At 49.8% G+C, this 25,022-nt stretch overlaps 1 protein-coding gene across 1 annotated transcript in view; it reads right to left on the bottom strand.

The window, feature by feature from the left end:
* The window catches only part of Slit3 (slit guidance ligand 3), a 595,378-nt gene that overhangs the window by 73,001 nt on the left and 497,355 nt on the right, over nucleotides 1-25,022 (bottom strand). Inside the window, exons 13-20 of the mRNA XM_028756442.1 lie at nucleotides 24,598-24,741; nucleotides 22,945-23,108; nucleotides 12,937-13,087; nucleotides 11,547-11,621; nucleotides 6,496-6,639; nucleotides 5,196-5,339; nucleotides 3,242-3,405; nucleotides 2,077-2,209 (exon numbers count right to left, since the gene is read on the bottom strand). Of these exons, the coding sequence (XP_028612275.1) occupies nucleotides 2,077-2,209; nucleotides 3,242-3,405; nucleotides 5,196-5,339; nucleotides 6,496-6,639; nucleotides 11,547-11,621; nucleotides 12,937-13,087; nucleotides 22,945-23,108; nucleotides 24,598-24,741 (1,119 nt within the window). The remainder of the gene's footprint in view (nucleotides 1-2,076; nucleotides 2,210-3,241; nucleotides 3,406-5,195; nucleotides 5,340-6,495; nucleotides 6,640-11,546; nucleotides 11,622-12,936; nucleotides 13,088-22,944; nucleotides 23,109-24,597; nucleotides 24,742-25,022) is intronic.

Genomic DNA, 25,022 nt, shown 5'->3' with positions numbered 1-25,022 from the left:
TGCCAGTCCCCATGACAACCTCTCTGAGAATCAGGAATGCCAGAAGTGACAGTCTCACCTAAGACCTGCTTGCATTCTAAGAGGCTGGTGTGCTCACAGCCCAGCTAAGAGATACTGGCCTGGGATGTGATGGAGATTCCCCAGGGGGGATCTGGGTCACGTCACATTCTGTTACTTATGTCTGAGGATTCACGTCCAGGTGGCCCCAGAAGAGGGAGTGGGCCTAGGGTATGGGAGGGAGCTCTGACACACAAGTATGACAGTGTGGGTGTGGGTGGCAGTGTGAGTCTTGCCGCTGGGACACCCGGACCTACTGTCAGTCCCCCCATCTGGCTCTTCCAGTTCCCATAACAGGATCTCCACTTGTGTAGCTAATTCAGCCTATTCCACTCCTTCCCCTGTTCCTGCCTGGCCCCTCGGTGCTGTAGGGCACTTGGACCATGGCAGGTGACCCCCAACCATGTAGTCACAGGCAGCCAGTACCTCAAATTCTTCCGCATGCAAATGAGACATCTCAGTAGCCTTAGTCTTCAGCCAATGACCTCCTCCCTTCCTGGATATTCTCACACCCTCCTCCCCCCCCCAACCATATAACCTTTGGTTCATCCCCAATAAAGTGTATGTGTTCAAAGCCACCCTCAATAAATAAATATGAACAAGCTAAGATCATCTTAGCGAGCTGCTTCAGTAAAGATCAGCGGAGAGGATAAGGCATTAGCTTAAAAGAGCTGTAACACTAAGATTCTCAGAGAAGGCCTTCTCTCTTTCCACCTTGCTCCTAACCAAACCAGGGTCCTGCTGGTACTGGACTCTGCTTCTCACCTCTGACCTAGTGGATAGTGGTGTCTGATGCCCCGGAGGGAGAGGCGGACTGGAACTCCACCTTTTCTGGAGTTTGCCCTCTCTTCTCTGCACTGGTACTGGTGATATCCAGACACCCCACAGGGAAGAGGCAGAACCTGGTGCCAGTCACCCCCAAGTAAGCCTCTCTTTCACATCCTCATCTCACACCTTTCATGAAGCCATATGAGCTCCAGAGATGGCAGAACAAATGTCTACTTTCCTCAGAGAGACCATGAGCCTCGTTAGTGTTGGCTCCACCTATTTCACTGAGGGTCATCTCTCCATGTTGGCCGCAAGGCTGACATATGAGGAACCTCATCCCCATGTGATAGGATAAAGAATGACAGCACGGTAGAGGGCAGTGTGACAGAACATGGACAAGCAGTGTAAGCCTGGGAGGTTCTGTACCAGGCGGCAAGCACCCATGGCTGACGGAGAGCTAGGCCTGTCTACTACTGAGCCAGACAGGGTGCTGCATCCAGTACTGTGAGCCCTCCAAGGAGAACCTGGCACCTGTTTCATTTAACTTGGAGCTTCTGGGGAATGACCGTGAGGAACCTGCGCAGGGAAGATGTTCTAGAAACCAGTGTGACTCAGCGCTGACAAATCACCTGCTTGACAGAGTTGCTTGAAGGAGGAATGGAATCATATTGTAAAAGCATGTTCGCCAATGCACCAAAAGATGCTCTCATAATACCCTGTGCTATTACAAGGGTCGCACAGAGGCTTTGCAGGATCTAGAAAGGCAGGATCCACACAGGGTTTTTTTTTTTTTGTTTGTTTGTTTTTTTTCGAGACAGGGTTTCTCTGTGTAGCCCTGGCTATCCTGGTACTCACTCTGTAGACCAGACTAGCCTCGAACTCTCGAACTCAGAGATCCGCCTGCCTCTGCCTCCTAAGTGCTGGGATTAAAGGCATGCGCCACCACCGCCCGGCTCCACACAGGTTTTTGAACAGTGCAGGAAATGTAGAAGTCCTCTTGTACTTTGGGTTGTCTATAGGGAGAGCAGACTCGTGCCTGCCTCTCTTACCAAGTGGTTGGAGTTGGCCTCCTGTTTCCCCTTTAATACTGCCCCAGCCTCCTAACACCAATCAAAGCTCTCAACCACCATCTGGGAAAAGCTCTGCTGGCTTCCAGGGAAGCCAGGCATGCCCCCACTCCCTTACGAGAGATGCTGGGGTACAGCGGGAAAGGTCCTGTTGGTGAGGCTGCATGGGCTGGGGGATACTTACAGTTCAGTCACATCCTTTGGCATGCCTTTGGGGAGGGCGCGGAGACCCCTGTTGCTGCATCGCACCACTGTTTCCAAACAGGTACACTGCTCGGGGCAGCGTGGACTCAGCTGGCAGCTGCTCTCTTCATTGCCTGTGGGGGGACCCAGACAGGGTGAGCATCCCGGAAGATAAGCCCTACCAGGAGAGCAGCCAGGCAAAGCTAGATGACAGGGCCAGACTGTTTCCAGCAAGAGCCCAGCTCTACCTAGCACCAGCAGGGAGCCAAAGCTAGGACTAAAGGTAGCTACTGGTTTCTTCCCCTGCCAGAGGCAAAGGATACGTGCCTGGGAGAGTGGGATGGAACACTGCTGTTTAATGCACTCCTAGTGAAATGAAGACCAGTCAAGCTGCTAACCCAGACCCACAGCCACATAATGGGGAAGGGGATCCTGTCTGTCATATGAGGAATAAGCCACGGCTCTGAAAGGAGAGGCTAGGCAGGCAGAGCCTGGCCTTTCCCCTCCCCTTTCTACCTTCTCCTCTCCACTGACCACTATATAGTCAACCCTATAGGGTGATGAGCATGTCAGCAGTCTCAATACAATGCACCTCAATTAATCTGCAAATGAATACATCTGTCCTAAGGTAATCCAGAAATCCACCAAGTAAAGAACTATACAAGCTACAAAATCAAATATGCCTTCTGGGGTCCTGAGCCCCAAAGCCTCAGATTTGTGGGTTCATATCTCTTAGTCAAAAGGAATTTTCTTGAAGTCTGTTTCCCATAAGTACATTCTCTGACTTTCACCGTAACACAGACAGGGAGACTTCCATGTCCAGTTGTGTAAGCTGTGTACAGAGGGGCATACCATCTAAGCAGCCCCAAACTCACAGCAGACATGGCGGGTAAGTATTGGGTACAGCGGCATTCATACAGAGGACAGTGTCCTGGATGAACAAACATCTTGTTTTAATAAAGTCAGTACAGACGTACAAGTGAGGAAAGTAAAGGAACTTCAGGAAGAGACATTGTTTCTTAGTCTGAAAAACAAGCCTTGAGGGCTAGCAGGAGACTCTCAGAGGCCTTTGGAGCAGAGTTCCTCAGAGTCTGTGTTCCAGGAGGGCAGAGTGGACGCAGAGGTCTCAGCAGCCCACCTTGCCTTCCCGATTCACTCCTGCTTACCGTCGCAGGTAAAGTCCTGGATGGCCACGTCTTGGATAGGAATCTCCTTGAGGAAAAAGGGCTTCTGGCATCTGGGGTTCCCGCTGACCACGCGGCGCTTCCTCAGCCAGCGGCCGAGCCAGGCCATGTGACAGTTGCAGTTGAAAGGGTTAGACAGGAGGTTTCTGAGGGACAGAGAGAGAGCCTCTGACTGGTTATTGTCCACCCTGACCTACTCCTGTACCCCAGGCTTGCTCTCTTTAGGAGGTGATGGGTCTTAGCATCCCTTCCCAGGGTGAGGGGGTAGGGATGCAGAATTTTCCTCTAAACTATGGGGGATGCAACCACAGCTCATCTTGATGGGTGTGTTATGACTTCCAGCTTTGGCCTCCTCTGTCTACCCAGCCTCAGTTGGGCAAAGCTGGTCAATCCTCTGAGGATAATTTCCTATACTCTACAGCAGTGTCTATACCTGCTTTCCCAACAGAAATGCCTGCAGTCTGTGGGGCTGGGGTGTCAGTTCTCCTGACTGGGGGCAGCTGAGACCATTCCTTTTTCTGACTCGTGTCTTTCACTTTCTTTCGGTGTTGTCAGTACCAAGGCTAGGTCTGTGCCTGTGAGCAGCTGCCCACTGACTGAGGCTGGCATCTCTGCTGGCCTCTGCATATCCAGAAGCTCGCCTGCATACCACAGGTACTTTGTCCCTGTCCTTGCAGTACCATGATGGACAGATGGGGTAGGGGATAACAGTGGCAGCAGTCACTCTGAGTGTTAGGCCCAGGCTTGGGACACTTCCATCATGCCACGGAGGCAGAGGGTAGAGTAGGGGAGGGACAGGCCACATGGACAAAGGAGGGAGAGGAGAGGGGAGAAGGGGCTTCCAAGGCTGTAGAATCTAGGAGATGCCAGCATGAAAGCCTCAGGCAGGGTGTGTAAGGGTGGGAAGTGTGAGGGGCAGGGCTGGGGAGGGGGAGGCACACTGCTGGGAGAAACTAGACTGTTGTCCCCAGGCCATCCCACAACTCCACTTCTATTCCAAATGGGAAGGAGACAATGGGTGGGAAAGCCGCTCCTTTGTTTTGTCAATTTGGGGGAAAGGAAATGGGACAGGTAAGCACTTGCTGAGGACAGCTGAGGAAGAAGGCAGCAGCAACTCTAAAGTGACCAAAGCCTGGGGACTCTGTCCTTAGGCCTGGCTGTGCAGTTCATACCTTCAGCAGGACCATCGTGGGAGGTGCTGGGGGAGACCCTGGCGCATAGATGTAGAAACAGTCCCTAGCTGATGAGAGGATGCTAGAGTCTGGGCCTGGGAAACACAGCCTTTACAGTCATAATCACTATCCTCTGTCACCGCTTCCTAATGGCAGGAATTCCCTCTTTCTCATTTACAGGTGGCTCTAACTCTGCCTCTGACGAGAACCAGCATGGTCAGGGTCACCTTTTAAAACATGCTGCAGTTCACATGGTGAGTCTATGGTGAGTCTAAGTTTCCGTGTTCTTGGTGAGCTTTGAAACTAAAGCAGCCCCCAATGGCCATGCAGTTTGACTCTGGCCTCCTCTCCAGTCCTGTTCTATCCCATATCCCTGCACACTCAGTACAATGGCCTTACTAGGCTTTGCATATTTACTCTGCTCCAACCAACCACGGGGCCTTCGCGTGGCCTTAACTACTATAGGAAATACATTTCTCACTTTCGTCAACAAACTAGTCTTCCCTAATGCTTCTTCACAAAGCTTGCTTTGGCCTTTCTCATCATGGGGACAATTCATTATGCAGCCAGCCCCAGGGAGGAGGAGCCAGTCTGTAATCCTTAGTGCTTAGATGGTATCTCAAATATAGAGAGAGCCTGACAAATGCTTATCAAATAGACAGATGAGCAGGTGACCTTGGCCATGGTCAGTGGGAAGCTGGGATGTCAGGGAATTCTGCAGAGAGGGGCCCAGAGGGAGTGGCAGCGTGCCCGGGAGAACTCACATGGTGGACAGGGAGACAAGTGTGGTGAAGGCTCCAGGGGTGATGGTGGTGATCCGATTGTCATAGAGAGACAGCAGTCTCACAGAGCTTAGGCCAGCGAAGGTGTCGTTGCTTACACAGCTGATGAGGTTGCTCCTCAACATCCTGGGAAAGCATGGGAGAGAGTCATGGGTAGAGCTCTTGCCTCTCAAGAGGCTCCGCTAGTCATTGCTCAGGTTTGACTGGTGATGAGCAGGGCCTGAACCCTCACTGGGACACATGCAAATGTATATGAGGATGTATTTCACACACTGTGTGGTGGATAGAATGAGAACGATCCCATAGGCTCATATACTTGACTGCTTGGTCTCTAGCTGGTGGAACTGTTTGGGAAGGATTAGGAGGCGTGGCCTTGTTGGAGGGGGTGTGTCACTGGAGGTGGGCCTTGAGGTTTCAAAAGCTCCTATCATTCCAGTCGGCTCTCTCTGCCTCTCTCTTCTGCCTCGAACTTGTGGGTCAGATGTAAGCTCTCAGCTACTGTTCCATGCCTGCCTGGCTGGCTGCCACCCAGCCATGATGGTCATGGGACTCACCCTCTGAAACTGTAAGCAAGCCCCAGTTAAACACCTTCTTTTTTTTTGGTTTTTCTGAGACAGGGTTTCTCTGTATATAGCCCTGGCTGTCCTGAAACTCACTCTGTAGACCAGGCTGGCCTCGAACTCAGAAATCCGCCTGCCTCTGCCTCCCAAGTGCTGGGATTAAAGGCGTGCGCCACCACCGCCTGGCCAAACATCTTCTTTTGTAAGTTGCCTTGGTCATGGTGTCGCTTCACAGCAACAGATGAGTAATCAAGACAGACCATAAACACAAACCACAGCTATCCACGTGCTCTTGTACAGATGGTGTGGTTGTGTGTGTGCACGTGTACTTCCAGGAGGAAGAGAACCCACATATGGGTTCACTGTGTGTGCGTGTGCTTGAACGTGGAACGTAGATGCTTGCCTTCAGATGTATTCAGGGGCACAGCATGTGTCTCTGTGTATATTAGTTATGGTTGAATCAGTATTTGTGTGCACCCCTCAGTATGTTTTTGGAATGAATATGTACATGTGTGCACTAGAAAAGTTCTGAGTGGGGTGTGATTAGGTGTGGGCATGCTGGTGGGCTTAGCATGTCGGCTTCTTTGCATTAAAGGTGAAAAATTCTGATGCTGTAGAGAGGAAGGAATCAATAGGCCAGGATGGTGTCCACAGCTTGCACGGTCCATCTGTCATCCCCCTACATCCTGAGGCAGGACCTGAGCCCAAGCCTGGGTACTCACAGTGTCTTGAGGCCACTGAGGCCCCGGAACATGCGCCCGTGCATGGTCTCCAGCTGGTTCCCCGTCAGCATCAGCTCCTGCACGCCTGCTGCTCCATCAAAGGCACCCTCCCGCACCTCCTTGATCCTATTATTGCTCAGGTTTCTAGAAGGAGGGGGCAGAAGCAGAAGGATCAGGTGGATGGAGGGAGCTCAGCCCCCAGCTCCCTGACACTAGATTCTCAGCTTCTGTGCACACTCCTTGCAGGTCACTCCTCTCAGCAGGTGGAGAAATACACATATCCCAGGACTTAATAAAGGGTCTCAGTGTAATCATTTTTTGAATCCCTGGAAGAGTCACCTTTACTTATCTTCCTGGGGGCTCCTACTATGCAGTGATTCTCAGAAGAGAGCCAGAGAAGAACATAAAGTAGCCCCCTCTTCGATGGGGATGAACACATGGGGGACATGTAGCGCCCTCAGCAGAGGGCCCTTACAAGTGGATACTTCTTCCATAGTACTTGTTGCCTACTACTTATTTAGGAGGGCCCACATGAGCGTCAGACCGCTTTAACCTCATCAGAGCCTCAAGCAACGCCAGGCAGCCAGATACTAGTGTCCTCGCTTATGGGTGAAGACACTGGGTTCCGGGAAGATTGAATAACTTCCCCAGATTTACACAGCTGAAAGAGCTGGGCTCTGAAGGTAGGTTTTCTGGGACATAAGAGATGTTTTATTGATACCCCCCTCTTTTTCTAAATGATTATTTCTTAGTAGCTGTGAGGACTTGTTCTCTTGTATTACTGAGTTACAGAATTCAAGTGTGTGTGTGTGTGTGTGTGTATGCACATATATGCACAGAGGCCAGAGGTCAATATCAGCTATCTTTCTTAGTTGTTCTTTGCCTTGTTTTCTGAGACATGTTTTCTCACTGAACCTGGAGCTTGCCTGATTTGAGTAGACTGACTGGCCAGTGAGCCCCACGTATCCTCCTACCCCTTCTTCCTCAGTCCTAGGATGACAGGCCTTGCTGCTCCCTTAGATATACATGGGTGCTGAGGACCCAACTCAGATCCTCATACCTGTGCAAAAAGCACCCTGCCACCTGACTCATCTCCTCAACCCAGGGATCTTGGTTTTCTCATGGCATCCCTGTTCCCATCCAGCCCAAGTGCTGTCACTCCTGAGTCTGCCCCAGCTCGGAGATCAGGCCCTTCTCTCCAAAACCTGGTGTCCACAGCATGGGAGAACATACCAGGACAGTAACAGACAGATGCTGCGACAGCCATATAGAATTCTAGTTCTCAGGTTCTTTCAGAACCAAGAGGTAGGGGTTCTCTGTGGACTACCCTGTGGTCCAGTCTGAAGGCACTCATAGTTATGTGGGTGGAACCAAGCTTGATGGTGCTCAGGGAAGCCTACCTCTCAGCACACAGCTGAGCCCTATACTGTGAATAGGAGACCCTGAGGATGTCAACAGTTCATTGAACATGTGAGGTTGTCTGACCTCTGGACTAGCAGATACTGGCCACATGCCCAGACCTCTTGATGGTGGTGGATGCTTCATGCCAGTGCCTTAGATGGATATGGAGCCACACCAACCCTTTCACAGAGCACAGGGCTGAAGCCTCCAGAGAGAGAAGAGACCCACCTGAAGCACATGGTGAGATAATGGTGCCCCAAGAACACAGAAGCATGCAAGGGGATCCGTACAACTCCCTGCAGAGAGCCTGAGTCCAGGTAGAGGAAGCTAGGCTCTCCTAAGCACTACTCCCTGGGGTTACAGGGTTGGCCGCTACTTCAGCAGTGGGGACAGAGCCTGGTCCCAGGAGGACTGTATCAGAGAGTCAAGTAAACCTTTCTGGAAACTAAGGATGACTGGCTATGTCTGATATGTTCTGGCACAGTGCCAGGTTGAGGAGGTCTTGTCCACTGACCATGAGCCTATCCCTCCTTGAGGGACTACTACATACTACAGTCTCTAAGTGGGTGACTTAATGATGGTGAGAAGTAGGTCTCTTGGAAGCAAAGGTGACCAGGACCTTGTGTCCATTTAAAGGAGCAGCTGCTATTCTGCTCGACTCTACTGGGCCAGCCTGAGTCAGTGGAGCCAGTTCTGCCTGTGTATTTGATAATCCCAGAGGTACCAGAAAGCAAGATTTTATGGTTTCTGTGGAAGCTTTTGAGTTCTGGAAGTGGTGGACTAATTCTTATTAAAATCACAGCAACTAGCAACAAATCCAACCGTGTACCCATGACTTCAGCTAGAGGTTGGCTGGTTTTCAGGCTATGGGTAACTCTCCTCCACATTGTAATTGGACTGAAGTCCACTGCAAGGAGAGTCACAGCTTTTTGAACACAGAATCTCTTTTTCTCTTTTTGCCCTTCCCACTCTCTGTGTGCCAGGGATGGTACTCAGGGCCTCAAGCATGCAGTCAAGGATGCTACCACTCATAGCTGTGATGCTCTTTGCAAAGCTGTGTGGGGCTGCCCGAGTATAAGGGCCAGAGGTGCAGAAAACACAACAGAGTCCAATCACCTTAGCCCAAATCAGAAATAGTAGATTCAGGACCAGGCAGCCTTAGGGACCTGGCCCAAGTGTGAGGCAGACACACCATTGGCTTCAAGCACTGTATTGTCAGATATTCTGACACACAACCACCCCTGTGCAGGAGTAGGGCAGTTACTGGTTCAGGGCACAACTTCACTACACTTGACAGTGGCTGCAGATGGTAGTCTGGGGCTGGATTTACCTTGTGGGGTCTTATCCAATTGGCTGGTACTGATAAGTGCTGGCACCGAGCCCAGGTGAATGCAGGTCAGCCTGCAAGTTCCTCCCCACACCAGAATGTGTAGCTGGTCTGGAGCAGTGGGGGATATTTGGCATCCCCGACCTTCACTTCTGCATAGCAAACACAGGGGCTAACCGAGCAGCATCTCTTCCTTCGGTTGAGATCCGGGCTTGCATTTGACCATGCTGAGATCTCTGGCATGTGGTTGGGGATGGGGACTGGCTCTCTCCTGTAACATATCTGTGTTCTTGTTTCCCTTCGTCTATAGAAATAGTTCTCTGTGCTCACATCCCTGTCACAAGTGGGAACAGAATCTGTGTGACTTCCCACTAAAAGTGTGTGTCGGGGTGTGTTTTTTCTTGGCAGAAACAAAGACTCCTAGGATCCTGTTTGTTGGACAAATAAGGGCCCTGAGCAGCTTGACTCACCATGTCAAGCCTTCCCCATGTGCAAATTCCCCTCCACATCTGTCTACAGGTTGAAACCAAAGGGCACCTAGGCAGCAGCAATGGCCACAATCCTCATCAGCCTTACATGTGCCCTGGTCTCAGCGGTTCCCTCAGAGAGCTCATCTCCTGCTCCAGGCATAGCTTTACTCACAGGGGCCTGTGGCTAAGTCAGTGGCTATGTTTGACAGGGACGCATGAGTCGTGCCACTGAGAGAACAGCTAGGGCCTGGATGGCATTGTTCCCTTGTCTGCAGGGCACTGGTAGGTAGAAGCATGATGAACAGGAGATAAAGAGCTACAGGCAGTCCTCGTGATTCATGATTGTTCTATTCTACATCGCCAGGAACACAGAATGAGCACACGCTGCATCGCTGCTCCTGGAGAAACTGGATGGAGGCTCCTGTGAGCCCGTGGTCACGGCATTTCCATCAACCGATCGATAATAAGCTTGTTCTGTGAGTGCTTCTGTTCAGAGACACTGTATTTACTATGCTATTGATTCATCAACATGGCACTCAAGGCCGGTAGTGCTGGGCTCACGCCTGAACAAACGGGAGAAGCCTCTCTACCGCATGTGTGCCCTCAGCGAGGCACAGTGCAGCCGGCTCAGGCTTCGAGGATCTAGACAGTGTGCCAGTACTGTGCTTGGGCCAAAGTTGGAGCCGAAAAGCACAAAACTGCAAAGCACATGCAGCTGGATAAACCACAAAGTGGATACTGGCTTACAGTGTGAGAACTGAACCCACCAGGCAGAGAGAGCATCGCTGTGTTCAGCCTCACTTAAGGGCCACGTGTTGGGGTGAGCAGGTTTTCCACTACCACATGTGTATAGATGATACAAAGAGCATGGAAAATTGTGATTTCAGAGTTATGTGAGTTCTGGTACGGAATTAGCAAACACAGAATTGGTAAGTAATGGCCAGCCCCATTTGCCTTGTTGAGGAAACTGACAGGGCCGTGAAGCTGGGAGATGTGAGACTGGGGGTGGGGTAGGAAGGCTGGTTAAAAACAAATGCTCCCTGGGAATCAGCTGGCTCTCTGTGCTGGCCCCTCTGCAGAGGCACTCAGGAAGGCGAGGTGCAAACAAGCCCAGCCACTGTTGTGACTGAGGTGGACCCAAGTCTGAGAGAATCAGTTTTGACATTTATTCAATATGTGGCTTTAGAGAGGTCACTGCACATCTCCCTCGCTTACCCAGCATGGAACATGAAGCTGGCACCAGATGGGTGAAGGAAGACTAAAGTTGATATCCTTGAGTCGGCACTGCAGCCCCGGCCAAGGACAAGGGCTATTACAGGGGACAATATCCTCTTGTTGGCTTTTTGACTAGGCCCAAACTCCAAGGAAGGGATAGAGAGGGTTGGGACAAGCAGCCATGCACTACAGAAACCAGTAATAGCATGGGAGTCCTTTGCCTAAGTTGAGACTACATTCAGACCAGGGAGCTCTGTGACCAAATCTACTGGGAGCAGCTGGGGATTCCTTTCTGCTGTATCTCTCCCATGCAGACCTCGCCCAAACATCGTGGGGTCCCTGACACCCCAACTCAGTCGCTCCAGATCCCTCCTAGAGTCTCCTGAGATGCATGCTGAACATGGCTGGGGGCAGGGCAAGTAAAGGGGGCAAGGACAGGAGTCAAGAAGCCATGGGATATACGATCTCCCTGTACTTGACAACTCAGTGACAGCCAAACTTCGCTTTGGTCTGTGTTCTGTTCCTGACTCCCAGTCCAGGGCACAGCAGGGGGCAGCAGGAGGAGGCTCAGGGGCAGGAGTGAAAGGTGAAAGGCCAGGAAAGCTGAGGTGGCCACTGTGTTCCCCAGCTTGACTCACATTTTCCTCAGGTTAGGCAACTTCTTGAAGATCCCAGTGGCCTCCAGCACAGAGATGTCATTGTCGTTCAGTCGCCTATGTGGGAAGGCAGAAGACGCTTAGCTGAGGTGAGGCACTTCCTGTCTCACAGGGCCTTCGATGAGCTCTGCCTGAACTTCACAGTCAGTAAAGTTCAAGAGAACCTTGAAAAACTTCAGTGTGAGGCGAGGGGCTCGGCAAGGAGAGGTGAATGGGAAAGGACAAAAAGAGGCAAAGCCTTAGCCTTCCCATGCCTCCTTCATGGGACAGTGGCTTCTTGCACGCTGTGAACAGACACACATTACTATTTAAACACACAAAGGCCACTATCTGCCTCCGTTTATGGATGTACCAATGGCAAGCCAAACACCTCAGGGAAATTTCCTCAGGGTCTCCTGAGCTCAAGTTGCTCAGCTCTTTCCTGACTACTTCTGTCAGCTCAAGGTTTCTGTACTCAGTATCCCTGTGTGCTCAGAGCCTTGTGCGGTGCCCTCCAGTGACTGGAGCAGTCAAAGAAAGCAATACTAACTACCAGTCTGCCACTGTTTATCCGGGCTCACTCTATGCCAAGAGTCTGGAGGAATATTGTGATGTGTTTCTTTCTAGACCTTCTGAAGTATAGAGGGAGACACCATGTTTCTGTCCCCTACATGGTGGAGAAATGGTCTCAGGGGGGCCGGAGGGGATAATTAAACTAAGGTGAGGGGATAATTAAACTTAGAGGTGAGGTAAGTATCAGTCTGTTTAGCACCACAGGCCATTCCTTATCCTCTTCTGTGCTTCAAGTTTTAGTTTACCCTGCTTTGGGCCTTGAGAGCTTGTCTGGAGGTTCCACTGGGGAAAGTCATCCTTTGTAGCCAAGTGTGGCACTTCTGGGGCATGCACATGGAACAGTGAAGGAGGGCAGGAACACCCACCTAGCTGCCCATATTGGTAGAATCAACCCTGGTGATCAGTGGGGTGATATGTTGCAGCCAGATTGCCCTTACATCTTTGTCAGTTTTTGGATAAATTAACATCCCTTTCCAGGATCTATTAGGAGGTTCAAATTCATTTAATTATCTTAGTTGCATTTTTGGCTCATAATAATTTTTATTTAATAGCTATTTTCCTGGAGATTCTATAAGCTCCTAAGGGCCAGCAGGTGCATGTACTTTGTTCACTGTAGAAATGTAAGCATGGGGCAATGCCTGGTTTTACCGTGAGTGTCCAGAAAACATTCACAGAACCAATGAATAGTCTATACTTGCAAGCAACCTGCAGATATATTTCTGGTGTCTTATTTCTCAGCCAAGTACACAGAAGACCCTACTTGGCTTAACTGAAAGTGACTAGGTATGTATAAAGAGAGGTAGAGAGGGGTAGGACTTACAGGTCAGTGGTATATTCAGGGAGGTGGCTTGGGATGCGGGCTAGCTTCTGGTTGGAGCAGTCCACAATGGTGCCCTCACAGCGGCACTTCTCAGGGCATACTAAGTCCATGAAGCACTCACTGCTGAATCTGTTGCGGTAATCCTCAGAGCCTATATGGGGCCAAAGAGGGGATTATTATCATCATTTCGGTTTTCAGGCACAAGGTCCAGAGTTGTGGGGAGTGAGATAGTGGGATGAGTTGGAATGTGTGTGCGCGTGCATGTGTGTGCATGGGTATATGCGTGGTGTGTGTGTGTGTGTGTAGTGCACAGGCTTGGGAGGAACTGCTTATATGGCAGGTTGTAAAATAGCAGGCGAAGCTGATAACCATTCGGCCATCTTGGCAGCACTCCCCACAGCCCTCATCAATGTTGTTTCCATGTGGACTTTTGTCACTCATCACTTGCTGCCTTCCAAGAAGCCTGGCTTCAGATCTGTGGGCTCTTATGCTTTTGTGGGTTATGGACCTTTTCAGAACTTTTGAATGTTACAGATGAATAATGTTCCGAGAAATACTGCAAGACACCTACACAGAATCCAGCCTACAACTGTAGGAGAGTCCTTGGCTCCAGGATGCTCACCATCTACAGACTGGAGATTAAAGTCGGACTTTTGTGGGGCTACTGGAGGGCAGGAGTAAGGTTCGAGATAAAGGTCACACACTTAGAGGCCTTCCGGAACTTGCAAACAATGAGTAAAGGCAGCCAGATACTCATTTGGTGTTAAATGACAACTGGTGTCTTGCTTGACGTTGACTTCAACATGGATTGTGCACTACGGTATTTGGAGGCCATAGCTCTGATGCTTTGGGAATTTGGCTTGCAGTTACCTGAGCCTTCTTTGTTTTGTTTTAAGAGAAGCCAGATATTCAAAATATATTAGCAACAGACCCAATTCTTAAACACAGTGAAAATGAAAACCCATCAGGGTCAGATCTGACTTCCCCATAGAAAGGAAGGTCTCATTGATGCCAGTCAAAGGCCAGTTCCCATGATCTAGAAGTTGAGGCTCAGATTTATTTATTTATTTATTTTCAAAATTTCATTCCTTTCAAGGTCACTAGTAATGGCAACAGGTTTGGCAGTCTGATGTCTTTGAGGCATGCCCTTGGGGGGGCAGCCAGCCAGACCTCTGTGAGCACATGAGTTATGTTGGTGGCAATAGGGAGGGGTGTGTGCCTCTCCTTGTTGACAGTGGGTGCTGGCCTTATTCACTCTCTTACACTCACATTCCACTGGCACATTGCTAGGTATAAATGTGAGCTCAGTTCATGTTTGTGTAAGGCACAAGTGGGATGGCACAGGTGGGATGCACACCTGAGGATCCCGTGTGCATCTCTGCGGTGTTTGAGGACACAGACCCTAGGCTTTTGGTGAGTGGCTTGAACCATCAGGATGACAACATGGAGTGTGAGTAGCCCCCATGTTGTAGCAGCATTTGGCCAGCCCTTGCAGCTTCCGAGCTCCTGTTTCCCAGGGGTTTGTGTAAAGATGAAAGTAATGCACAGTCTCCAGAAAAAAGACAAGCAAAGTGTGTGAGCATGTGATTCTACTCCCTAGATCTTATTGGAACATCCGGTAGTTAGTGGCCACAGAAACACCAGTGGGGCTGGTATCAGAGCTGATATTTACTGCACCTGAACCAGCAGCCTGCTGCTACTCTCCAAACTTCAAATGGGTCATTCCTCTTAGCCCTCAACGTTAGCGCTTGACTTTGTTGATGAATACCCTAAGGTTGACCGGGCTTTCAGTACATGGCAAATGCACTAGGACTAGCTTTCAATGACCCATGTGGCTAATGCTAGGAAGCTGCAGTGTGCTTTGCTCCCATGTCTCTAGCAACGGCCATAAAGTCTGAGGTGGTGGAGGCAGCCTGGGTCTCCCTTCCAGTGAACTATGACAAGGGAGCAGGCAAATGGCCCCCTCCCTTGCTCTTGCATTCTCCACTCTCAGATATCTTTCTGTGCTCACTGATGATCGGGAACACAATCAGTGGGCGCTCGCTCTCATGAAGTCAGGAACATGGAGTCAGAAGTCTGGGTGTATCCCTTTTATTCCTCTAACTATCTTCCCACCCACTTCCTTCTTCTCTCTTTGCTTGTGTGAACAGAATCTATGCATGTATTTCATAGTTTCATAGCAGACTCCTGGTGTAGCATTTTCTGTTACTCTCTTTCCCCTTGCCTACACAACACACCCTACTGAATAACCCCCAACCTTACGTCATTTCTCTTTGGACGTACCAGAGAGCTAGGTTATATGCAATTCCTGCCTGATGAAAACCCATTCTGGGCCTATTGGTGGCAGTACATGGTGACATTATAGGGGGACATTTTGAATGTGCACGGTTATGTTTCCTTCAGAACATGTTTGTAATGGGCTACTTGCAAAACAGAGGAACTCTGACTCCTGATCAAAGGCAGAGAGACAGGAGGGAGCCCGGTTTGCATTTCACCGTGAGCCTGTAGACGTGCACCGGCTGGGGACGGCCGCCTATTAAATGCATTTTCGTTTTAATCAAGGTGAGAGCAGCCCGTAGTTAGCAGGAATCGCTCTCAGTAGTATCGTTAGGTTATAACTGGCAGGCCTCTGCAGTGGAGCCGCTGACCCATTTTAATGAAATGATTTTGCAATTAGATTCGATGGACTAATGTGTTCTCTCCAGCATTTTCCCCTGCTGTTTTTGTTATTGCCCTGGTTTGTAATAATGAGGGGGTCGGAGAGTGATATTTTATATGAGTGGGAACCAGAAATGTTAATAACGGCGTATGTACATAACGGAAAAAGTTCATTTCCCAGTCAGAGCCAGCACGAAATGCCACCTCCGTCACTTCATATTTCATTACGGAAGCTACCCAGGGTTCCTCGGAGCCATTTGTTATGCCTAATGCTCATAACTACCCAAAAGTATTTTTAACTTTTCCAGAGCTTTAAAAGTCAATTTCAATCTCAATGCATATTTGTCACTGCCAGAAATACTTTGGAGGAGAGAGCCAACTGAAACAGGTTTCAGCTCTTTTTCTTTGGGGTGAGCTCAGGTGGGCGGGATCTTGCAGGATTTGAAGACAGGCCATAAAGTCCAACACCAGCTGGAGATGGCCTCAGAGGATCTCATGTCACCTGGCTGATGCCTGCCTCTGCCCTGGTAGCCCTCTTCCCTCCATTTGCAGACATCTCAGAACAATAACACACGGTATATAATCAGAGACAAACTTTAATAGACAGAGGTGGGGTGAAAGGTTAAAATCCACAGCAATGATTTTATTTTTCTTTTTACTTTATTATATATCCCTGTTCTACATCTACTTCTGGGAGGGAAGTGTGAAGCATCTATGAGGTCGTGGACAGGACAGCAGATTGGCTGGTCTCAGGTCAGAAGTAGTAAGGGACACAGATAGGGTGGCTGCTGATGTTGGCTGGCTACATTGGATGCTAGACCTTGGGCAGCTAGCATGTGGACTGGAAGTCACATGTTCATTATTATGTGGTTGACGGGGTAGCCAATGAATGTGTCCAGAGTTCTCCTCCTCTATCCCAAGCATCCCCAAGATGGCCGAGATGAGAGGAAGAACCAGGGGTGGGGGTGTTCAAAGGCCTGTCAGGGTTTCTCAGCTTGAGAAGGAAGTAACATGGACAAGTGGAGGGACGAGTCATGAGTGATGACAGAAACAAGGACATTGCACACATAGACACCCATTCCTAGGCCGGGCTGGGGGAACCGGACACCTGTGGTTGAGAAACACTAGCTGTTTTAGAAGGAGTTTGGCTATCATTTGGGCAGGAAGCTGTCCCTGTAGCTTAGTCACCTGCCTGAAAGCAGAGGCAGAGGCCCATGGTGCAGCCACAAGCCCACTGCCGTAGCATCATGGAGATGCCAAGGAAGGGTGCTATCGTGGATCCATTCCCCAAGGCCTGGCCCTGGCATGATGTGGACAATGCTAAAAGTGTTCCCTCTGCAAGGAAGGGAAGGACACTTCTCTATGTAGGAGGGGTTGTTTGTATCCATGGGATTTTGTATGATCCCGTCAGAGAAAAAAAAGCACTTGAACAATGCTTTCTCTCCTTTTTACTCCAGTCATTTCTAATAAGAGATGGAGGCTGGAAATACAGCGTGAGAAATGCCTTCAACTTCCTATCAGTTCAAGTCAAAGTTTTGAAAAATTTTCTTTTCAAGGCAATGAGTGTCCAGATGAGGGAGAGTTAAATAGCACAGAGGTAAAGCCCAGCCAGTTGGAACTAGATAACCCTGGGCCAGTTAGTTAATATCCTGCCTCAATACCCTTACCTGTAAAATGGGATCTAAAGTATTATGAAGGGTGATGACAACAAACATCCAGAGACCAACCAATAGTAAGTATAACATTCCAGTGTTCAGAGAGACCAAGAGGACAGCCATCACTTATCAGTGTCTGGGGCCTCTCTCTGAGTCACACTCAGAGAGGAGATAATCAAGTCACACGGCTTGGTGAGGGCACAGAATCTGGCTCCTACTGCTAAGTACGGCTGTGTTTCCATCTTAGCTTTTACTCCTGGAGTAAGGCAGACTCCAGCAGAAAAGCGATAACAAAGTCTTCAAATTATACTGGGCCCAGGATTTATCAAGACACAAGATAAAGAGAAGGCGCCAAGATCCCTCTCTCTGTAGTCAGAGACAGCCCGTGTCTGCACAGACTTCTCCTGGCCTCTGAAATGACACCAGATGAAGAAGTTCCACACCTCCATGTCAACTATGGTCCAAAGTTAAGAGAATGGGTTGAATATTGGGGTTCACCAGGATCTAGGTCTAAGTATTCATGAGGAGTGAGATCTGGGGTCAGAAGGAAGCCCCCTTTCAAGTTCAACATCTCAGATCCATTTCTGTTCTACCGGTTGTCTTCCTACATTCATTTCAAATGAAATGCACACCAAGAGAGGTGGTGGTGAAAGTCACGAGCAACTCACCCTCTGCATTAGCTACCACTTGGTGTCCCTGTACTGGGATTCTCCCATGAAACTATGGGGTATATATCTTAGGGGGCACTTGTCTTCTTCAAATGGGAAGTTGGAACCTAAGCTGTCACTCCTGGGGGGGGGGTCCCTCAAGACCAGACTTGAAGCATAGTAACTACATTTCATTAAGTTATGTGGATACTCTTAGTACGGCCCCCATGGGTTTCTCAAACCTCTTGTTACCATGTACCTGACTCCTTCATGATTCCCACCCCCTTCCCTCTGGGAATTAAGACTGGGAGAAGTGGGTCTGGCAGGTGCGGTGATCCAGAGCAGAGAAGAGTCCAGCGGTGGCGGCGGTGGTGGTGGCGGGCCATGCTGCAGGAGAGAGCGATGCTTTCCGCGGTGCTTGACAGAACCATGTTCCGTTTCCATCGTTCCACCACATGGTTAGATCAAGCACAAAGGAAAGCCCCGCGGCAACTGGTCAGAGTCAAGGTCAGGAAGCGGCATCAGAGAGAGGACACGAGCGCTCAGAGGAAGCAGCGTGGAGAAGCAGAAGCCAGAGCAGGCCCCCACTGAGTGTGATTAGTACCAGTAGTGTGGTCCACTGAATCCTGCCAAAGACAGGGGCCCCACCTCCCTGTGCCCTGCCCCAGGGAGACTCAGCAGGAAAGAGGGACAAGGTGGGAAACCTTTAGACACTCATATCCATGAGCATTCTGGCAGCTGACACACCAGCTACATACTGACACAGGATTGAGCCTGTAAAATCTGTCCCATCCCACTATGTAATCTGATATGACATAAAAATCAGCAAAACCTCTCCTCCTGCGTTGTGACACAGGACTGACACCACAGCCGAAGGGCCCCACAGCAGTCCATCCCCTTTAAATAAAGACACTGCCCAGAGTTCTCATTGGTCTAGTACAGCATAATCTCACTTCCAGTCAAATCCCTTCTTCAACATCCCACAGCTCAGGAGGCTCCTGGGTAACTTGCAGGGTCTCCTGGCCTCCTGGGCTGATAGCCAATCATTCCGGCTGGTTTGAGTTGCAGTAGAGGGAGAGTTGTAGAACGAAAAGCAACCACCTCTCAGTTGGACAAAGAACAGAACTACAGTGGGGACTTAGGTCTGGGAAGGAGACAGTCACCATGGTCTGAGAACACTGTGACAGAGGTAGGGCTAATGCATGGAGGGTGGTCAGAGGCTGGCTTCTGACAGCGGGCTTTTGTCAGACTAAGAGAAGGAAGGAGAGGGCCAGAGAGTCAATTGATTAGCCTCAGAGTAAGACATCTAATTTTGGGTTCCTGTTGATTTCTAGATCCCTTCTCGGGCTGGGAATTATGGAAGAGGGTTAGGTAGGCTTGGTCTATTGATCTTGTGTGCCACAGACTCAATCTTTATATCCTGTCTTCCATAGCTCAGACTTTTTCCTACTCGGCATCAGGCTGGAGCTGTGCATATCCCAAAGAAATAGAGCCACAGCCACATGATTCTGACCATTTCTGTTGGACACTTGACCTCTGATAGGAAGGAGAGGTCGCTCTCCTCTACCACAGTTTTGGGGACTGTCTTCATTGACAAGGTGCTCTCGTTCTCAGAAGCTTAGCACTGTGTGGGTTGTGCGCACTAAAGGTCAAGTTAGTGTAGTCCCATGTCTGGCCTCCATTCCACTCTTTCCCATCCCAGTCTGATAGACTACAGCTAGTAATGGGAATGTGGGCTCTACTGCACTTTGACACCCGGAGCTACAGGGCTCTGTGAACACTCTGGTTCTAAGATGTCTCCTGTGAGTTTGATCAAGGCCTTGGTATGAGCAGGGCACATTTCGAAAACTTAGAACCTCCTTGCATGGCTGGGCAGATGAGCCAGAAGGTAAAGGCATGTGCTGCCAAGCCTGGTGACCTGGGTTCCGTCCCTAAGCCTCATATAGTGGATTAATAGACTCCTGAAAGCTGTCCTCTGATCTCTGTACTTCTGCTGTGTCATGCCACATGTGTTCACACAAACACACATACACACATATACACATACACAGAGACACGCATGTGCACACTAAACAAAGAAAATATAATTTATAAAGTTCCTTTCTGGCCCTCCCTTTGCTTTTCTAAAAGGATGTGGAGAGTCCCAGAGGTAAATGATCTGGAATCTTCCATACTAGGAACCTTCTAGTATGCTAGAATCATCACAGCATTCTAGGTAATGTCTAGAAAATGACAACCTGAACTTAAGGTATTTCTGCTAGCGTAGACTAGATAAACTCTGAAGTCTCTAAAGTGGCCCTGTGTTGTACCCAAAGAGTCTTGCACTTTCCACAGGAACATCTTCTTTAAAAAGGGGGAGGGAACAGCTTTTTTAAAAAAGAGGGACAGCGTGATAGAAGGCAGGCAGTGTCCTTCAGCTGCCAAGTGCTCCCTGAGGGTGGGGCCTGTGCTGAAGGACCTAATCTGATGGTTAGATCACCCCTGGTGGGCAGCATCCACCTCTAAATGGATCTTGGTCCAGGATGGTGGATGCAGCTGGTAGAGAGGCAGAGCAAAGTGGCCGGGAAGCCAGATGCCCTGCCCAGGGAGGGGCTGCACATGTTGCAGGAACAGCCCTCAAATTGGCTCTAATCACATCAGCTGTCTTTTCAAGGGGGCTGCTTTTAGGGGACAGTAAAATGCAGAGTTATTATCTGTCAGCTCTAGTCCATGTCACCTGCCACCCCTCACCCCCTCCCCTTCCTGGAGCTTCCTAGAAACACGAATCTTTAGGTCTATGGTTTCTGTATCCCTTCAAAGCCAAGGCAGATATGGCTCCTGGTATTTCTCAAAGCCATTTATAATCCCTCTGCCCCTCCTGCATAGCTACATAAGAGCTTCCTAAGAGCTCCAGAAGAGCATACCAAACATCCTAGCTAAGCTCACTTGGGCTCTGAGCATCGCTACCTCTGCACCAACAGGCTTTCTACTTGGTATCTGTTTCTAAATGACATTTTACACAAAGTCAATTCAAGACTTCTGTCCCTTCCTTCCTTCCTTCCTTCCTTCCTTCCTTCCTTCCTTCCTTCCTTCCTTCCTTCCCTCCCTCCCTCCCTCCCTCCCTCCCTCCTTCCTTCATTTCTTCCTTCCTTCCTTCCTTTCACACATTTCTGCCCCCTCATAAGAAGCCAGGAACCTGTAAACACCAAGGTAGGCAGGTAGACATTGGCCCAGCTAGAGTCAAAACTAGCTTAATTGTTGCCTAGCTTTGCTGTCTACTTTGTGTTCCCCGCTCTTTGTTCTTTCTGTATACATCACCCATACCTTGTTACTTGTCCCAGCCTCAGTCAATGCTAGGTCACTGCCATGACAGGGAGACTACAGGGCATGAGCCATTGGATCCAGTGTTGACTCTGTCCCTCCACTGTCATTCAGGGTTTAGACTCACTCTGAGGTCCGGGGTGTTGGCAGGACACTCATGAGTCTAAAGGTCAAGGATGGCAGGAGGCTCTCTGCCCTACTCTGACTTCATCAACCCTTCCTATGGGAATCATTGACTGGCCAAGCTAACTAACTTGGCCCCAAGTAGGCAGAGAAGAAAGAAGGGAAATGCTGAGGGTAGTAGTAGCACTGGAAAGGGATGGTGTGCTATAGATGACACTTGGTGCTGAGGGTTAGACTTTCTATCCAGAGGTGTTCCCAGACTCAGGGAGGAATCTAAGGAAAAAATATTTGGGAGTTACAAGTGGAGACTAGGAAGAAAGCAATTCAAGTAGTTGGACCAGCTGCTGTCCTAGATTAACAGAGCAGTTACCCAGCCCAAGCTTCATTACTCCTTACTGACTGTGATATAAGGCTGACCCTTCCCCTTGGAGCCCTCAGCTCTCTTTGCTATAGAGTGGGGTCTCACCTGATGACTCCAAGTGGCTACTAGAAGAAGCAAATCAAACTGGGAGCACTCAGGATAGTGCTCCTCACAGGCAAAAACTGTCTGCTCACTGATACCACTATGCCAGAAAAGGCAAATTGGTGACGAGAGTTTGTACAACCACCAAGTCCCTGCATCTACACCCTCTCCTGGTATTTGCTTCTGCAGGTAAAAGAAGATAAAAATCTCAAGTGTATCATCCTGGTGACACACATTACAGAATTTGACTTAAGGGATAAAGAACATGGTACAAGAAAGCCCAAATTTGTCTTCTGGTCTGCTGATGACCAGCCCCCATTGCCAGCATTGTTCCTGAGAAAACATACTGACTGAGCACTCCCTCAGGTGGGTGGGAGCACGGTTCTTGCTGAGATACACACTTGTCAGGGTTGGCTCATTCTATCTCAGTACCTCCTGCTGTCTGTTTATCATAGAAAAACAGAAAAAGTGATAATGATGTCCAGTTGCTAGCTCATGTAAGCCATTGGTGAAGGAGACCACCTTTTTTCCAAGGTGGAATGAAGAAGTCTCTTGTCACTTGTCTTATGTCCTTCCTGGGTGAGTGTTGGCAAAACACAGTCTCTAGACAGAGCTGGGCACAGGAGCACAAGTTTTGCTTCTTCCCAGTCTGCTGTTCTCTCTATCATCAGAGAATAGCTATCTGCTTCAAGGAGATGGGGAAGGTGTTTGTGAAACCTGCAACCTAACCTATTATGGCGGAGGGCTGTGACCAAAGCCTGGCTGCAGCCCAGCTTGGGCTGCATTTATTTCTGTATCATTTGGGGAATCTGCTTCTGAGACTCCAAAATAAATCTTGGTGTCCTCTCAAGTGCACATGTGCGAAGGCTGCCCAGCTCCCCCCCAGGTCTAGGAGGAACAACTGTGTCTGGGTTCTGTTTCTCCTAAGCTGCCCACCCCTCCCCCATGCTTTTATTGTGTGAGTGTGTTTTATTTTAAATCCATAAGGTAATTGGTTTTCTGTAGGACTAACTGAATTTCCCCAATTTAATTTGCAAAGATGCTCCCCAGGAGCCATTACAGCGCTCGCTGTCCTCCAGATTGGATTATTGGCCTCTCTGGGGCTGCTGTACTCTGAGTCAGAAAGTGGGTCCCCCCCCCCCCACTCCCATAACCTGATTACCTGAGCAGCGGAACTTCTTGCTTTTGATCTGGCTGATGCGCTTGTTGGCCAGCCGGCGTGGGCTGCTGCAGCGGGCCCCACTTGTCTCAATAGGGTTGTCCTGGAGGTAGTCAGCCAACCACTTCAAGTGGCAGTCGCAAACAAATGGGTTTTGAGCTAAGTGGCTGAAAGAGGGACAGACCTGTTAATCCGGAGTGACCTGTGGCACCTTGCTTCACTACCACCCTGTCTTGTGCTGGGCCCTAGCAAACTGGTGTGAGGTCCTTTCTTCACTGTCCCAGGAGGTGTGGAGGGGCGGGAGGCAGGGGATGCCACTTTCAGAGAGGATTCAAAGGAAAGGTCTGCAGCCAGCTGTCTGCTAAAGGCAGCACAGATGCAGCCAACATCTGGTCTAGGGAATCAGCTTCCTAGTTCTCCCCTCTCAGGCAGGACCCATTGCTGTCTGGCTCTACCTCACCCGTGCGGGAATCTGATGGGCAGTGCAAGCTGAGAGCTTTAGAGTTTACACTTACAGTAACATGCATTTTATTTCTCCGAGCTTGGTGATACCAGGCATATAAAGCAGCTGGCATGGCAACAGGCTTATGGTGGGTGTTCCACATAGAGTAGTGGGTATTGTTGCCATTGTCCTTATCATCACGGGAGTGGCAAGAGCCTTGCCTCTTCTGCGCAGTAAGATCACCTCCGAAGCACTAAGCACGGAGCTTCACACGTGGTCAGCACTCAATACCACGCAGCTGTTCTCACTCTATATTGGTTCCTGCCTCTCACTACTCAGGAAATAAGTGCCAGATGACTTCCAGGGTCTCCAGAAGACCCCCAGGATCATTGCAGGCCTGGGGCTGGCACTGAAATTGGTGGCTGGAACTGTGAAGACCACAGACTTGAGTGGGATATGCACTCAAGTGATCTGCTTACCTGCAGGACTTACACACGTATTTGGGAAGTAAGGGTTGGGTGTGTGTATAAGGCATCCCCAGAAAGCCTGTATTAAAGGCTTGGCTTTGCAGGGTGTGGAAAGCTGCCAATGGGAGGGGATGGGTTCTCACAGAGATAGAGGATGCTTAGCACACTACCATGGCTACTGTGGTTATGAGCCTAGCTTGCAAGTTCTGCCAGAATCCTGCTTCACACTAGCTGTATTTTTAAATCAATCAATCAATCAGTCAGTCAGTCAGTCTGTCTGTCTGTCTGTCTGTCTGCCTATCTGTGTCTTCATGCACGTCAGGATAAGGCATCAGATCCCAGTATAGATGGTTGTGAGCCATCCTGTAGTTGCTGGGAATTGAACTCAGAACCTCTGGAAGAATACCCAGTGCTCTTACCTGCTGAGCCACCTCTCCAGCCCCCATCTCAAGACCTCTAGCTGTGATCTTGAGTGAACTATTCAATCTCTCAGTGCCTCGGATTCCTCACATAAAATCTGGGGGTGATAGTAGCATCCTCCTGGGTTGTGCTGTGAGGCTTACATGTTTGAAAGTGAGATAAACCTTGTCACAGTCAGGCCTCAGTGGTACCAACCCTGCATGCTTGGTACAGTTAAGTGCTTTGAGCTTCATCTCCCAGCCCTGCTACGAACGCTAGAAATCCTCCCACAGCCCGCCTTTGTTTTGGTGGGAGGGGTCTGCCACTGCCAGGGCAGTGTACACTCACAGGGTCTGGATGGACTGCAGTGGAGTGAAGAGCCCTTTGCTGATAGTCTGCAACTTGTTGTCATACAGAGAGAGCAGATTGAGGTTCTGTAGGTCCTGGAAAGTGTTCACCCGCAGGCAGTTGATCTTGTTGGCATTGAGGAGGCTGTGGGCAGAAGAGAGGCTTCTGGTGACTACCAGTGGAGCAAAGGCTGGCTGAACCTGCTGGTACCACTGGAAAGTGGCCATCGCCATCCATGTGGCCTTGAGTTTCTGCTGCAGCCCAGAGAGGGGGGGGAGGCTGCTTTCTGAGGCTTCCTAGACCCTCCCTATTTTCTCCTATCATTGTGGATGCAGTGCTGCACATGCTATCACCACCTGCACCTGGCCTCACACCTGCACCTGGCCTTGCACCTGCACCTGGCCTCGCACCTGCACCTGGCCTCG

Source organism: Grammomys surdaster, unplaced genomic scaffold (assembly GCF_004785775.1).
Source record: "Grammomys surdaster isolate TR1022 unplaced genomic scaffold, NIH_TR_1.0 126121, whole genome shotgun sequence".
NCBI classification, from domain to species: Eukaryota; Metazoa; Chordata; class Mammalia; order Rodentia; family Muridae; genus Grammomys; species Grammomys surdaster.
Note: the sequence above shows the minus strand (reverse complement) of the source record. Positions and strands in the feature narration are given on the sequence as shown.